Source organism: Acyrthosiphon pisum, chromosome A2, assembly GCF_005508785.2.
Source record: "Acyrthosiphon pisum isolate AL4f chromosome A2, pea_aphid_22Mar2018_4r6ur, whole genome shotgun sequence".
Classification (NCBI taxonomy): Eukaryota; Metazoa; Arthropoda; class Insecta; order Hemiptera; family Aphididae; genus Acyrthosiphon; species Acyrthosiphon pisum.
This window is the reverse complement of record NC_042495.1, coordinates 37,213,412-37,231,042: the sequence shown is the minus strand read 5'-3', so window position 1 is coordinate 37,231,042 and position 17,631 is coordinate 37,213,412. Positions and strand designations below refer to the sequence as shown.

The window sequence follows — 17,631 nt, the reverse complement described above, 5'->3', positions numbered from 1 at the left end:
ACGTGTGATGTATTTTAAAAATATGACAGGATAAAGCCATAAAGGTAGGTGTAAAATGTGTACATCATACAATGTGCAAATAGTCAACAGTTATTATTAGAGCTCGGATTTATATGCATTTGTATGTTTGTACTAAGTGTATGCACGTCTAGGGGGTTCTAAAATGTCCACGATTCATCTCACACTGAATTTAAACACCAAATTTTATATTGCATATTTTGCATATTTAGAGCATATTGGTTATAAATGCATATAACATGCATATTTAATGGGTTTTTAATAAATTGCCTATTTTATTTAAGATAAATATATTTTAGTTATTTTAAAAGATAAAAAAATCGTTAACAGGGCATTCTCTTACAAGAATATTCTTAAAATATTGTCATTTTTGCAACACTTCATGAGAACGGAGAACGTGTAGATAATATTATATTAACAACAATAACTCACATACACCCGCATTTCGATATACTATATTGTTACTTCGATGTGCGCAACGAATAAGGCAGTAACTCAATTTTACAATTTTTTTTTTTTATAACGAATAATATTTATAGATGATTTTATTATTTTTATTATGATTCTTTTTTTTAGTTGTCCGAGTGTTGTAGACATTGTATTTTAAACAATTTAAAATATGAAAAAATGAGAATATAAAATATTGCATTTTGGTTTTTAAAGTATTAAATGTTTAACTATTTAAATAATCCTTTGTTTATGATAGAGTATCTAGTAAGTACTACTTTCCTTGGTGTAAAAGTGTGTTTTTTTTAAAAAAAATTACATTTTATAATGTTTAACATATGGCATATAATTGCATATTTAGACACTTTTTCCTTGCATATTTGACACTTTTTAAATGCATATAAATCCGGGCTCTAGATATTATTATAGGTACGTATAACGTATTATATAGTCTCACCGTTCATTAACTGTTGTATGTTTGCAATATTATTTCTATAATTTAACATTATGCTCAATTATATTTCGGTCCATTTTAATCGTTTCATTCGAACACGTTAAAGATGAATGCAAATTATGTTTCTTATGAGTTATGAATAATACAATTATCTGTCAGTTACTTACTTATTTGTTCATCTGAATTGATTCGGCAAAGCCAGAGTCCTTTGCCCGGTTGCCGAGTAGTACAAAGATCATCAGATGAAAATCCTAGGAGTCTTGACCCCCACTCAAACATTGTGATGAATTATTAAATTCCTTTGACCTAAAATAATTTATACAATAAATTAGAAACATATCACAGAAAACCTTAGACAATTGTGATGGTATTATAATATTTTAGTTTCACTTATGAAAGATGCTAATAATATAGAAAACCTAACTGGGTATAAAAATATACTTTAGGTATTGTAAAATATAACTATTGTACAATTTGACCTGGATTGGCAACTTATATTGAATACAAACTATAATAGGTATACAGATTTATTCTCGTATGCTAATTTTGTATAACTTCATTTGACTTGAAGACTACATAATATATTGATTACCAGTGAATATTTTGCCTACATTTTCATTTCATTATGCAGATATTAAAACAGAGATTATGTAATATTTTAATTTCATACTTAATAAGTTGTTCAAAATATAAAATGTTCATTCTTTTTCTCTTAGAAATTAATTTTTACGGTTTGTTTTTATCTATAAAATATAATATTTATAAATTATAACTAATCAGTGGCGCCCAAGATATATTTTTCAGGCGTAGCAAGAAAAAATTTTACCCACCCCTGTAACTAGTAACTACTCCCTTACAAACTCAAAATTATATTATTTTATACATTTTATCATATTCTAATTGATAATATTGGTAAATATTAAGGTATTAACCAATATAATCTGTGATTAATTATGAACATATTTCAATTTGATTATTTTATGTTATTATAAATAGGGTTGGGCGCCACTGTAACTAATGTAGTAATAAATTGTGTTTTTAAATTTGTACTACATTTCCATAACTGCAATTAATTATTTATTATACATTATAATCCATGAGTATGTAATTATTTCAATTTACATTATTACCTAGGTATAATAATTGTTTTAAAAATGGTCTTAAATGTATACAACTATTTTTCAAACATCGATCGATGGAATACAATATTTAGATTTAACTAATGTTTCATGTTTTTATCATATTTTTTGAAATGATTATGAATTTAAAAGTTACTTACTATATCGTGGGTATTATTGGTATTAACTATTACGTAAAAACGAAATTGTATGATTAGTAATTTTTAATTGTGGTATAATTTGTATTTTAACATTAAAAGGTATCGTGAATAATATAAAATAAAACAAATGAGTATAACAACAAACAATTATCTTCACCACATAAATATTAATAAAAATATAATTATAATAAATTTACTTCTCCTCACTCTTATACCTACAAATCAACACTAACTCGTTGACCAAGAATAATATATTCCCTATAATTATTGTACTTACCTACCTGCGATTCATGGTTACATTATTATTAACGAGAGTTTGAGGTAGACAGTCGTTCATTCAAAATGTATCTCTTTTTATGCTAAACAGTACTATAAACTCGTTATTAAATTACGATATACGCTGAGCCCAAGGTAATTTATTTAAAATCTATATATCTATACATTATTACGATCATGAAACAAGTGAATGGTGACGCTAATATCAATGTATAATTATGCAATTAAATTGATAAAGTCATGAACAACATTTTCAATAGTAATTAAATTACCATTATAATTCATAAATTCATATTAAGTTATCAAACATATCCGAATCTTTATAACATATTTAATAACTCATTTAATTTGGAATTTTTATATAGATTTATTATTTTACATTAAATTTTATCTTTTTGTTGGTCGTTCAATTTTTTAGTAAAATGTATTTTGTATTGTCCATGGAATACTGATAAAATATTTTACTACGACTTTTAGTGTCATATTACTATATGTATATTTTTTTTTTTACTCATTTACTCTCGTATTTTATTTCTCATTCGAATTAAAAACCTATTTGTATTATTAAGTAGGTATGGTAATTTTGTATTTTGTATAAAATATTATGTTTAATATACAGCGACTAGTATTGCACATCTAAACATTTAGAACACAATAATATGTGTAGCTATTAGCATATTAATATTTCGACTAAAATATATCGAGTCAATTTATTTGTTGAAATATTATAATATTTCTCGCTATATATAATATTATCATATTAAGTCAATATAATTTACGCGTAAAGGATTTGATTTGAATCTTCACATGTTTACAATTAATTAATAATTAATATTCAGGCGGCTTCAAACTGAGTAAACACGTACATTTTCACCTACCTATATAAATAGCATCAATCTCGACTAAATAAGTTTGGCAGCTTATACATATAGCCTACGCCTAGACCACAATAATTATTAATTTGTGAGCGCGTACCGCACTATATTCGCTTAGAATATTTTTTACGAATATTATTCACTGCCTGCGAAATAGCTGTATAGTATAGCTGTATAGGTAAGTACGAATGAGACTGGCGTGAGCGGTGAGCGCACACAAGCCTTCACACAAATATGCAAGTATGCAAACTCGTGATGTAGACCGAGATGTCCTTATTATATTATATACTCCAAGAACGATACAACAATCATGTAACTTATCTTTTGTTTCGCATAATGCCCGTTAGTTGTTAGTCGTTTTGCGTGTGCGAGTGCATTTGCGTTTTTATTGGGAAACCGAGGTTTTTGTAGATAAGTTTAAAGTGCTGAATTTGAGTGTATTTATTATTATATCAATTATTTTATTTCACTTATCTGGTACAGCAGTGAGCAGAAGATATTATATTATTTATAGATATGATAAAATATGTTCTACAAATTTAACACATAAGTATTGTATAACCAACATGGTGCATATTATCCGTTTTAACGATGACATTACGCGGGTTTAACGTTGGATGCAGTACATGACAGCAGATGACGAAACTGAGTCATTGTAAATATCCAAATATAATATATTTACTGTACGGATATTGATAATATCCTTGAGTTAAACATAAATATACATTGTACATTTGTACATATTTTGTACACAGAATGAAGCTATTTAAAACATAAAAATAATTAAACTGTGGCGATAACGATAACGTGATGCCCCATTCGTGTTTTTCTTAACGTCACGTCGCCGTTGTTATAAACAAAATAGGCAGGTACAATGTTCAACTACATCTGAAATACATAGCATATTATTATACTCGATATTATGTACAAATCTAGTATATTGCGAGGTTTTTTAAGGCAATCTGCAAGCTCTGAGAAACCATCATGGATCGTAAAAAGTTTACGTTTATCTTTGCATACCTATTATATATTATAATATGATAGGTGCATGCCGGGTTGAACGAAACCGGTCCACCTGAGCAGAATATTATTGCTTTATGTACAAAATGTATGGGTACATACATTTATTATATCACTAGTAGGTAATTATTACTCAAATGTAAAACAATATAACAACAGACGTCGCGGTCGTATTCGGATCTGTGTGACTGTGTGCCAAGGTGACGGAAAAGTGTGCCAATATTATTTTATCGAAAACACACAACGGCGCCTATGACATAATTATTATAAATATACTTAATTATTAACCTATAGGTACTGGATACTTCTTAGACACACTATATTATAGGCAGTGTTCAGACGTCTTATATAGATAAATTTATCTAGATGAATATCTAGATAATTATTTGTTCATATTTTATCTTATCTAGATAAATAGTTACAAGGTATCTAAACGTTCATCTTAGATCATTTCTTTACTAATCTAAATAAATTCATCTAGATACATTTTTTATTTATAAAAATCGCGAAATTGTACTACATTTTTAAATATTTATACAGATTCTCATACAAAGTTTATGGTTTATAAATAATGTAATTATTTTTATTTATATCATTATTATTATTATGTTCCTAGTGCCCAACTAAAATATACCAAAATTTATAATCATTTAAAAAATAATTGTATCTTTTTTTTATCTAGATAGAAAAGTATTTATCTTTATCTTTATCTAGATAAATATGAGTTAAGTTATCTTTTATCTCTATCTAGATACATTTGAGTTGCATTATCTTTATCTTTATCTTTACGATTTCCAATGGTATAGAATATATCTTTTATATTTATAGGCATTATAAGTTGTAGTTTTTTGGACCTAGATGGTCTATGCATCTTTGACCAAACGCTTTTATAAAATACTCTATTCTAATATTTATTATTGACATTTCAACTTCTTATTTTATCTTTAACTATTACATTTTTCATATCCAGAAAGAATTCAAAGTTTTAAATTATATATAAAATAATTATTTTCTTATTAGGTATACAGACTCATATGGTAACATGCCTATTGCCTAATAAGTTAAATAATAACTTAAAGTTATTTTTAGTTGAACCTAATAAAGTATTTTTACTTAAGCATATTATATCCTAACAATTTTTCTTTGTAAAAGTTGTAGTGGTCTAGAGGTATTTTGATTAAGACCCCCCCTTCCCCCCCAAACCAATAAACCATATGAATCAAACCAACCCTTGAACCACAAATATAACTTTTTCACCCATCCCCCGCCTATTACATTTGTAATGCCTATTATATTGTATAAATATTTATTAATTGAATTCACTTATCATCTCAAAACATTTTATTAATATTTCTAACTTTATAAAAAAAAAAAAACTTTTTTTTTTGTCATATAATTTATTATAATGCGGCATTGAACATTCCCGATTTCCCGATTGACCCATTAACCCCTGCCAATTGTATAACCCATTATGATATATTACCTATAGTTGTTTTCAATTATTAGTCTTAAAATTATATACATGATCCAGCGCACTTCGTTGTCCGTAAAAATGACAACTCTTAAAAAAATTGTGATTGTTCAACTAATTTTGCGTGTAACTTGCTGCAGTTATAAGTGCAACTCAGCCACCCTGGTAGGCAATCCGACGTCGGATCGCAGACAATGTGCGACAGCATGTCAAGTAGGCAATCCACCTGCTATAAGTGCAACTCAGCCACCTTGGTAGGCAATGTGCGAAAATTCGATTTAATGCATTCATGATTTGAAAATACTTAACAATATTGATACTGGGTAGTGACTAGTGGGTACATAGGTGGGTACGTACTACCCATAATACTTAGTATAGATGTAAATTATAACTATTTTAGATCTGATATATAGGAAACAATATTCTAAAAAACTTAAAAGTTACTGCAGACTGTAGCGGTAGACATAAGGTCCCCGCAGGCATGCAACAGAGACAGTGGTATTCGAGCGTCTCGCCGACTTAAACGGGTGGGTATAATAATAATATAATATGCCTATTTTGCCTGATAATATAGTACCTATACATACCTACGTTGCCGGACTCGATCGGGGGTATAATATAATGTTTTGTTATAATAATTAAAACGCGTCGACAGCGACGATATTATACGAGTATTTCTATATTAATTAATAATATGAATAATACGATAGTAATCGCAAGAGAGGTGACTGCTGCAGTGAGGCAGCGGTGTCGGTGTCCGTGGCGGCTGGTGGCGGGCGGCGGTGACGTGGGCGGGTGCTGCGGTGCCTGCCCGGTATCTCGTCGAAGGGACCGCCGTGCACCACGCCCACCAGGACGCGCGCGCGGCCTTTCGACTTCGGCCGACGGGACCGAGCGATGTGCCACACACGCTTCCTTATCAGTCCGAACGACAACGGGATCCCGGATCGCCGACGTCGCTCGTCGTACTACATACACCGAACTGCCGGCCGGTATCCGATCGTCAGCGTCACAGTCACCCGCTGCAGCGTTCACTCAGCCCGCCCGACCTCCAACACAATATAATATTACTGTGTAGTATTGTTTTCTGCCGTTCACGTATTACATCTCGTGAGTCCCGTCGATCCCTTAGATCCTGTAGATCCGTAGATCCCGTCGATCCCGTCGTTGTCGACTTCTTCGCCGGAGATAGGAGCCGGCTAGTTCTTCGATATACGACCGGTCCGCGTCGTCCCGAAGGAGAAGGTCCTTTCCTCCGTTATCGCGTTACCGGCAACGACGTCCCCCGCACCGTACCTACCACACGCTGACACACCACTACGGCACAGAGGGGAAACGATCCATCAAAAATTAAACCATTTTTGAGCAAGGGTAAGTCGTTTGTTTACGTATATTATACGCTTTGCCACGTTACTCCTCATCCGGCGCAGAGCTTTAGTAAATCACGCAAATCCCATTTGACCGACTTCTCATCCACCGGTTATAATGACACCGATTTGGTTTGTATAAGCACTATCATTGAGTATATATTGTATATATTGTACACACAGAAACCCAGTTTTCGTCGTCATCTCATTTTTCTACATTTTCGGCGGTTTGTATTTCAAATGCGGCCATGTGGATTTTTATTGTTAACGTAAAATAACTTTAATATATGCATTTAAATATAATATGTAATATGTGTACATATATTTTAACAACATTTTACTTATAAATTCATATCAGCGATTGCAGATGTCAGAAAATAAAATACATAATAACTCAACCGTGTTACGAATTAAATACTTACTTTTAAAATTTGCCTTTACATAGTTAATTAAAAAGAAATAAAACTAAATCAAACCGAAATAGCTCGTAAACCAAACAAAATATATGCAATAGTTTATACTCAATGACGCTAAATTACGTTTTTAATTATAAAAGAATAACATAATGAGTTAATTTTATTAATTTACTTGGTATTTAAAGTAGTTTAGCGTTATTAAAATAATAATGAAATTCGAATTTAGTCTATTGAAAAGATTAATAAAAATAATCATCAATCATCATATCTATTAATTATCCATTATTGTGTATACATACATATTATTATAGTATATTAGCGTATTATAACTATCTATTACAGCAATTATTTTATACTAAATTTAAGAGAACATTTTGTTGTAATAATCAAGTCAATTTATTTATACGCTATATTATATTATCGACTTAAAAGATTCGTTTTATAGCTATAGTCGTCATCTATATAATAGTCTTGATGTTTAAATGACATTACATATAAATTGACATTTGTTTAATTAACACATTACATTCAATTAAGACGTAACGAACGTAAAGGCGCATTAAACGCGTTTTAAATTATTAAATTTCTCTGATACTAAAAATGACTTTTTATTCTAGATCCGTAAATGTTCATATTATATGATAGTTAAATTTAATAAATGTCTTTTAATAGGTATTAGGTAATTTATTAATTAGGTATTTAAAACTTTATTATCTTGTTAAAACCAATGAACATCCTAAAGTAATTTCATATCGTTTTACCAAAATTTGGTTTAAACTTATTTCGTTACATTTTAATATAATTTGCAACTCGATCTCAGTCACGTGCAGCGAAAAAGCCGTTTTATAAATATTGAATATTTTAGGAAAGTCTTACAAAAATCAATAAAAATTTCGAAATTTTATTTTATGACTTTCAAATTAAACTTTTCATTTATTTTATGTCTGCAATTAGACCTAACCTTTGTCTATTTAAAGTATTGAACAATTTTACTTTAAATAGATTTTAGTTCTTTTTTTGAAAAAATATAATAGGTACTAATTTTTTATCATTTATGACATTTATAAATTACAATATAAATCCACAATGATAATCTTAAATTCGTATTTGGCTGATGGATATTAATAGAAAACAAGCATAATTTAATCTATTTTAAATAATTTATGAGGCACTATATTTAAAATGTTTGACTTTTATAAAAAAAACGTTAGTATTGCAATTCTCATCCAACGAAATTCCGTAGATATTATTTTGTTGTAATGAATATTTTGATCGCATATTCAATATCAACATAAGAAACGTATTATTCCTAAATTACATTTATATATAATAGCATTAACTCTTTTGAAATACGAACACATCAACAATTCAATAGTTCAGCCCATTTTATTTGGTACCTACCTTTTTTCCTTTAAAATCCTTTATTAGGCAATCTGTTCAAAGTCTGAAGAATACGTTTATTTGATGACAATAATTAAAATGAAATAATGACATGGAAATAACAGAGTGAAGAAGTCTCCCATGCCCCAATGGAGGGTACTTCATCAAATTTGGTACCGTAACCTTGTTATAATAGCAACGCATGTAGGTACATAATATAATTCCGTCGAAACATGGATCGATTCATAATATTAAGACGCAAGTTCCCATTTCGTTTCGATGATTGCAAAAAGAAGCGGAAAAACACGTGATCGGAGTACGAATTAAATTTGCGGAAGCTGTTGAAATCATCGCGCAAAACAAAACGTTATAATAATAATATAATCATTGTGGCAGTCACCCATATCGTACGTAGGTATACGTATATGGATAAATAAAAGAAGATATTTCGATCAAATCGTCAACGCTTCAACACTGTATAATACGCTATAATGCTATGTATATATATATATATATATATATATATATATCGTATAACGAGATGACGCACCTTTGTTGGCATCCGATGTAAAAATCACAATCAAGAGTACAAATCGGCACCTTAGTTTGAAAATCGAACGTTATTCTACACATACTATTTATATACATACACCTATATATATATATATATAGGTTTAGACTTACAGCAAACGGTCAACGGGTGGACTGGTGACGACAATAATTCACCTATAGAATCCGATCCGACCTTTTATACATATATACATATACAGCGCGTGGTGTACCTGTACAGCATTAACGAGCGACGGGGCCCTGAGACTTGTGCACAACGGTCACGTACTCGGTAGCTCCTCGGTATAACATGCGCTGCGACAAACATCGTGTCGGATACTCGGATGTAGGTATATTATATTAGGTACCTACACGCCAAAACCGTTATTACGCTATAAATACTTATATAGTTACATTATGCTTAATATTATATAGCCCTCTTGTATATTGTAGGAATCTATAAGAACAAAAAAGTCGCGGTAAAAACGTATTTAATACATATATAGTATAGGCGCGTATAGTTATATCATTGTAATAGTAAATTAGTAATAATAGCGTAGGAATAATATAATACAGTAGGTAAATACAATCAGAAACATCCGTATTTTTAAAGTAGGTAAGTTATAAAAAGTAATGTACCTAGTATATAATAATAAAGTATATACAGTCATTAGCTTATAAAATTAAAATTAAAACAATTTAATTAAACCTTCTTCTCAAGCATTATATTATTACGATTTACGGATGTTAAAAAGGTCAATTTTGTAGGGAAATAGTGGTGTACTAATTTATTATAGAATCAAAAGAGACGCCGGCTATGATCGATTATGTTTTGGATATGAGTATAATATGACAAATGTACGTCATGAACGAGTATTTTACACTACACACTAACCTGACTAACCTAACCAGTTCTATTAACTAGTAATATTAAAATAAAAAGTACAACTTAACAAGAATAAGTAGGTAGGTATTTCTACACTTTTTTCTGGGACTTTTTTTCGCAAACCTAAAGGGTGTATAGGGGGTTATCCGGAGTATGATATGACATATTTAAACGTATTTCCAGTGTAAATAATTACTAAGATATTGTTTAATACTCTAGACTCGTCACGCCCTTACCAACTATATATTATACAATATTTATATTATACACCAAAGTACAATACGCACCAGCCGCAAGGTCGACTCGGTAAAATAATGAGTCTGTCTTGGTAACAGTTATCCGCCCTCCTCTTTCCCAAACCCCTAAATTGGGACGTTCGCCCGATTTATTACGCGAACAAAAAGCGGACACGCCTTGACCTTTGTGATTTTTGTAAACATCATGCTCTACACCGACCGTCGACCGTCGTAATATAATATTCCAATAATGTCGGAAATTATTATCATTCATATTCAGTGAAATTATTAGATAGGTACGGCGATAATTTACTTTTATTGACGTTTTATTCGATATACCAGACAGTCCCACCTTTATTGTGATTGTCATAAATTATAATTTATAAACGTTATTGATGAATCTTCACTTATTATTGTATTAGGTGTAATAATTTTCTAATCGTTTATTAAACTTGCGCATACGAGTACATTGTTCGGATTTATATGCATTCGCATGTTTGTACTAAGTGTATGCACGTCTAGGGGGTTCTAAAATGTCCACGATTCATCTCACACTGAATTTAAACACCAAATTTTATATTGCATATTTTGCATAATTAGAGGATTATTGCATATTGGTTCATAAATGCATATAACATGCATATTTAATGGGTTTTTAATAAATTGCCTATTTTATTTAAGATAAATATATTTTAGTTATTTTAAAAGAGAAAAAAATCGTTAACAGGGCATTCTCTTACAAGAATATTCTTAAAATATTGTCATTTTTGCAACACTTCATGAGAACGGAGAACGTGTAGATAATATTATATTAACAACAATAACTCACATACACCCGCATTTCGATATACTATGTTGTTACTTCGATGTGCGCAACGAATAAGGCAGTAACTCAATTTTACAATTTTTTTTTTTTATAACGAATAATATTTATAGATGATTTTATTATTTTTATTATGATTCTTTTTTTTAGTTGTCCGAGTGTTGTAGACATTGTATTTTAAACAATTTAAAATATGAAAAAATGAGAATATAAAATATTGCATTTTGGTTTTTAAAGTATTAAATGTTTAACTATTTAAATAATCTTTTGTTTATGATAGAGTATCTAGTAAGTACTACTTTCCTTGGTGTAAAAGTGTGTTTTTTTTAAAAAAAATTACATTTTATAATGTTTAACATATGGCATATAATTTCATATTTAGACACAATTTCCTTGCATATTTGACACTTTTTAAATGCATATAAATCCGGGCTCTAAAGACGCTATCCAAAACTAATTTTTCAAACAAACGAAATGGGCATCTTATTATCATCCATTATTGCTCGTATAACGCGTATAATATAATTAACATTGGCGTTTAGCTTCAAATTTACTTAGATATTTTTTTTATCCCCCATCATTAGATAAATTAATATCACCGTTTTTTTTTTGTAAAAAAGATTAATCAAATAGTAATTGTACCTACAACTTTGTCTTGTTAATTTATCTAAGACATTATATATAACACATACGTGGTTCATATTAATATACGATCTGTAACATATAATATTAATGTCATATTTCAAATAAGGATGAGTTGGCACTTAGTAGAACTGACCCACGAAATAATTAATTGATAAATTGTATTCCATTACGTGTTCTGTCTCAGATATTAAAGTATCTATAGAATATTTTGTATCTACTGTGTTACTCTTCCTGTTACATTAACAATTGTTTTCAGTCAGAATTTTATAACTCTTTCTATATAACCGAGTTATTAACAAAGTGTTGATTACTATATAATATTTAGATCATTGTATTATTTACGTAATTGTTTAATAGACATAATAGTGGTTATAAACTCCGATTCTAATGAACCCTATATCAAATGATAAGTAGGTATTATGTTCACCAATTAAACAATTCATTTATTAATTGGATGAATCTACATTAAAAAATTTAAACGTGTGAATTTTATACGCCGAGTAAATGTTTACTACCAATGGGTTTTAGGTTTTCTCGGCCACTTTATTGTGTTAGTTAATTAATTATAAGTATTTGAAGTTTAAATGAGTTGAGAAGAGTAGCACAAGGGTACCCGCAAAATGTTGAACCTCTATGTTTCGCCCATTTAAACTTTAAATATCTACTTATAACTAATTAGATAGCTATAAATTATAATATAAACTTCAATATTTGATTTTTATATGTCGAAGTACTCAAAAAAAACATTCTACTAAGTTATATGAAATAAAAATGCAAAAATGTTGTCAATCAAAAAAAGAAAAACTTAAAAAAAGTATAACGATAAAAATTGTAAAAAATGTTGTTTTTGAATAAAATAAAATTATGTAAAAATAATATTTTCATAAAGTTGAAACTTTTTGAAATAATGAGTGTAGACACCTAAATGGAACACCTTGTATAGGTATAATATATAGGGACGACTGTATGATAAAATGCGAAAACCGTGTGGATTCAGTAAGTGTATACGGTTATGCGTTGTACGCGTGTAGGAAGCACCAGTTGATTGTGCAATTGCACGTCCTAACATCTGCGAAATAGATGTCTTTTAATTAATTTAACGAAGTCGGTGTAGGCTATGTGTGCACTAATTTAAATGGGCAATAACAACGGGAGAACGGTATATATAGTGTGTACCCTTTTAATTTCAATTAGGCCCTGGTCGGCTTAAGTATTATAACTTATGGGTGGGTGACGGTCGCGGGGAGGGTAAAAGCGGAATTTAGAGGGGAAGGCGTATTGTATTCGTATAATAATTGTAATATACGGGTGATGGGTTTCTATTAGGTCCCATATATTACAAATAATTAACACTAGCCCTGTACGTTGGTTAATTAGTGCATAAGGGAAACGATAACAGACGTATAAATTGGCTAAATTAATTTAAATGGATCCGTCCTAATTAAGCGGAAAACAAATCGACACGCACGTCCAAGTTTTATTGGAATTTGATTTAATACAGCGACGAAGGACGACGGGCAAGTATGACGGTCACGCATGCTGCCACCGTTGTGTTAACAATTTGAATGTTCGCAAAAATCATATTGGCAAACATTTAAAAAGTGGTTCACCTAAAATATATATGTTTATTTTTTACCCGACGAAAACTGGTTGTAAGATGACTAAATACCGTTTTTCAACAGTTATTAAAAAATATAATGTAGAAAACAACTTCATTAAATATTTGCGTCAAATTAAATTAATAATTTAAGTAATTTACATACAATAATATGAACTTTGAGAACAAAATATAAAAATTAACCTACTTAATTAGCACAACGTCAACTTTTCGTAGCAAGTTTTTAAACGCGAAAAAAAAAACGAATTTACTATTACTATACCATCTTATTCTAGTACTGTATTATGTAGTAGATGTGGTTAACCGATATTCAATTTATTTCAATTAGTGTTGTGTGTTACGGTATGAGTATAAAATACAGATATCATATTAGTACTTATTAACATAGCTATGTGCAATATGACTCCTATGTAAGTTATGTAACGATTGAAATCATTTATAGAAATAGGAGTATACTATTTTCTATACATTTTATAATGCAAGTATAGAACTACATTTTTAAACGTTATTTCAGAAACACAAATTTTGGTATAAGTTCTAGGTATCTAAGGATAAAATATCCTTTAAAGACATAATTCATGCTTGGTTTTTATATTTTGTTTAGAAGGCATCCATTTAAGTCTTAATTAATTTTAATTAAGAGGACACGAATTCGTTGTCTCTATACAGTTTTTTGCACACATACAATTTTAAATTTACTTACTGCATTTTCAATACAGTTTTTCGTTTTTGATATAAGAGTAAATTTACCTGCAACCAAACTTAAAGACGATAGCATTATCAGTGTACTTGAGTTGGACATTTTCAATATTTTAATTTTCAAATATTGTATGGTTTTTTTTCAATGTTATATTTTATTTACTAATAACTCGCTTAAAAATTAGTTTAAAAAAATGTTATACTGTGTGTGTAACTATTCAAGACAGAGACGATGAATGTGCCTGAATCGTTCTCTTAATAATTTTCGTAGTTTAATAATTATATCATAGTCGATTCTATTAACTAAAACGTAATTGATCTTGTACATATTGGTATAAATAATTATTATATTTAGGTTCGCGATGATTAATATTTATTTATTTATTTATTAGAAGAATTCATATTTTGTATAACAATACGTCTATAACCAACTGGCGATTAAAAAATTAACAAATGCATTGTTTCCATATTTTGTAGGAGCAGCTGGCGGAATGTTCTGCTATCATTGCCCAGCGCCCCCATTACACCCTACACCATCGACACGGATACCATCAATCGACTATCCGTTTTCGTCCTCACATCCATGTAAGTATTAATCCCATAGTAGCATGCTCTATATTAACCACAATTAAATTATCATTAACAAAAATATATAAGAACTAAATAAATGTAAATTGACTGTAATCATATCTATATGCTTGGAGCCCCTAATTATACCTACACATATTTTGGCATTTGTACCTATATTGTATGTTATTTATTACATCATACGCGTGAACAAATAAATATACGTACAACAAGCGGATCATATTTTTATATTATAGATTAAACGCCAGTAGTTTTGTATTGAATTAAAGTGCATTATTTGGATATTTTGGATCGAGCTCCTTTTTTTGTTGAGTTTAGGTAGGTGCATTGTTATTATTTTTTCTGGTTGCTACCTATATGTCTGATATGTCTATATATATATATATTTCATCTATTGTTTTCCCAGAGCAAATTTTCCCTTAATTATTATCAATAGCATCTTCAATTTCTTTTTAATTGCATTTATTATAAGCTTTTATATAATATGGCGGCGATGGTGAATTTACTACATTAAAATAGCGGCATTAAATCTAGGTTTAACAACGTAATAATATTGTACAGCGAACTTCAACATAATCTTTTTGCTTCTAAAAAATACACTACACAGACACGACCGCATAACCCGGTAATTTAATTCCGGAAATGAAAATTTTTCCATGAATAATGAGTCTGGATTATCCTCCATTACCGGCGTCCCTATGTATGCAATAATAATAACGAGGCTTAATTCTTTGTTTTGAAAGTTTTCTGCCGGGGCTCAAAGATCCACAACGTGGTTAAAAATTTAAGTTTCAATTTCCGAAAGCTTGTTTTCACGGTGCTTGAATTTCCGTAAAAGTTTCGCAATATTGTCAGTCACGGGTTTTTGTATGCGAATAAAAGACGGAAAAATAAAAGCTATATTGATAAACTTTTGTACTACGTGCACCCCGGGTCCCGGGAAGAGTTCGCAACGTCGTGACTGGTAATGTTATAATTCGGTTTAAGCCGATTTCCATGGAGAGAACGGGTGGTTTTAAAGCCGATTTGGTTGTTCTTAAAAAAACCGTAACTCCCATTTTACAGAAAAAAAATCCCAATACATAGCTTTTAAAATAATATCAAACTGCCTCGCGTACGATTAAAAAGAAAAAAAAAAGAATAATAATAATAAATATAAATAAAATAAAACCACGGTAACCCGATAGTGTGTGTGTTCGAGAGTTATTATATTTCTTCCGTCCCTTGGGTCCAAGAGGCCGGTTGCTGGTAGTGCATAATGGACCACAGTGGTGGGTAATTGGCGCCCATCTGTCTGACGGCCAACAATTTGTATTTAAGCACTGGCCCGTCCGATTCGATTGGTATTTCGGGTGTTCTGACGGAGTGTAACGTGATTAATCAATGATACGCGTTGAGGTCGTATCTGAAAAGGGGATTTTTTGCTACTGGGGAACAAATATATAGATTGAGTATATATAGAATGCGAAAAATAAGATTACGTACATCAATGTTCACGAGTGTTTATGTAGTTATGAAGGGTCAGAAATTAGGGACCTTCTGCAGTTTGCACACTTTGATCGCAACCTTGGCTAAATATTAATGGGAAATTCAATGTTTACATGGCACCCACCAAAAAAGGAACGATCATAATAAACATACATGATACATTAGGTGGATAACGTTTGTGTATTAAACAAATTGTGTTAAAAATTAATTTAATGGTTAATACATTATAAGTTATAAAAATTTTGTACCTATATAATATATTATAAGATATATTTCTTATAAATTAATATGGGTATACATAATCCTTTTATGTACTTATTGATTTATTCTCTAATAACATTTGTAAGTTATAAATATATAAGTGATAAGCGATCAATGACGACTACAACCATACATAAGTAGGTAATATAATCATAACAACTATTGTGTAGGTACTTATCATAAAATATTAATAACGATCCACCTTTAAATTGTAATTTTCGAACTATTGTGTAAACCTGATCAGTTATATTAATCATCAATAACTTCATGGTAGCATAGTTATATTTGATTATCCTATATAGTACCTACGCAAGCGCCCTTTTGGTAATTCCAATGTTTAGGTACTATATATCCACCACTTTGCCGAAAAACCATTATGGCTCATTACGCCGGTGCCAGACCGAGCTGTGTATGAATATTTCAAAGGCGCAGCTAACGAAAATTTCCATAATGCAATCCTGAAGGAAACCCACTGCCCCCCCAAACCCGCTACCCTTGATCCGTAATTAGGTTCATTCCTCCTTAATTAAATTCCGGATAGAATCCGTCCCGAAGCCCCTCGGGACTTCTCGGTCCTGCTCGGCGTCTTGTTCCATGATTCACTTAGGAGTTAAACGTTGTTAGGCGACGATAGCTTTTACTGGGATACCATCATCCCAGTCCCTTTTTCAATTCCTCTTCTCTAACCCACCTACTCTAGTAATGTCTGGGCGGGACGGACCTTTAACTACGTTTTCAGTTTTACACCATCAGTCACGTACAGTATAAGTAAGGGAGAGTAGGTAGGTTCATTGATTTACAACCTAACTAATGTTTTCACGATCCCTTGATATTT

At 30.3% G+C, this 17,631-nt stretch overlaps 2 protein-coding genes across 2 annotated transcripts in view; one reads left to right on the top strand and one right to left on the bottom strand.

The window, feature by feature from the left end:
• The window catches only part of LOC115034096 (cGMP-dependent protein kinase, isozyme 2 forms cD4/T1/T3A/T3B-like), a 125,115-nt gene that overhangs the window by 84,995 nt on the left and 22,489 nt on the right, over positions 1 to 17,631 (bottom strand). The window contains exon 2 of the mRNA XM_029489783.1: positions 1,087 to 1,225. Within this exon, the coding sequence (XP_029345643.1) occupies positions 1,087 to 1,198 (112 nt within the window). The 5' untranslated portion in view covers positions 1,199 to 1,225. The remainder of the gene's footprint in view (positions 1 to 1,086; positions 1,226 to 17,631) is intronic.
• Positions 6,639 to 17,631, top strand: part of LOC100166378 (paired mesoderm homeobox protein 2B) — a 42,079-nt gene continuing 31,086 nt past the window's right edge. Inside the window, exons 1-2 of the mRNA XM_001942755.5 lie at positions 6,639 to 7,211; positions 14,937 to 15,044. Coding sequence (XP_001942790.2) covers positions 14,951 to 15,044 — 94 coding nt within the window. The 5' untranslated portion in view covers positions 6,639 to 7,211; positions 14,937 to 14,950. The remainder of the gene's footprint in view (positions 7,212 to 14,936; positions 15,045 to 17,631) is intronic.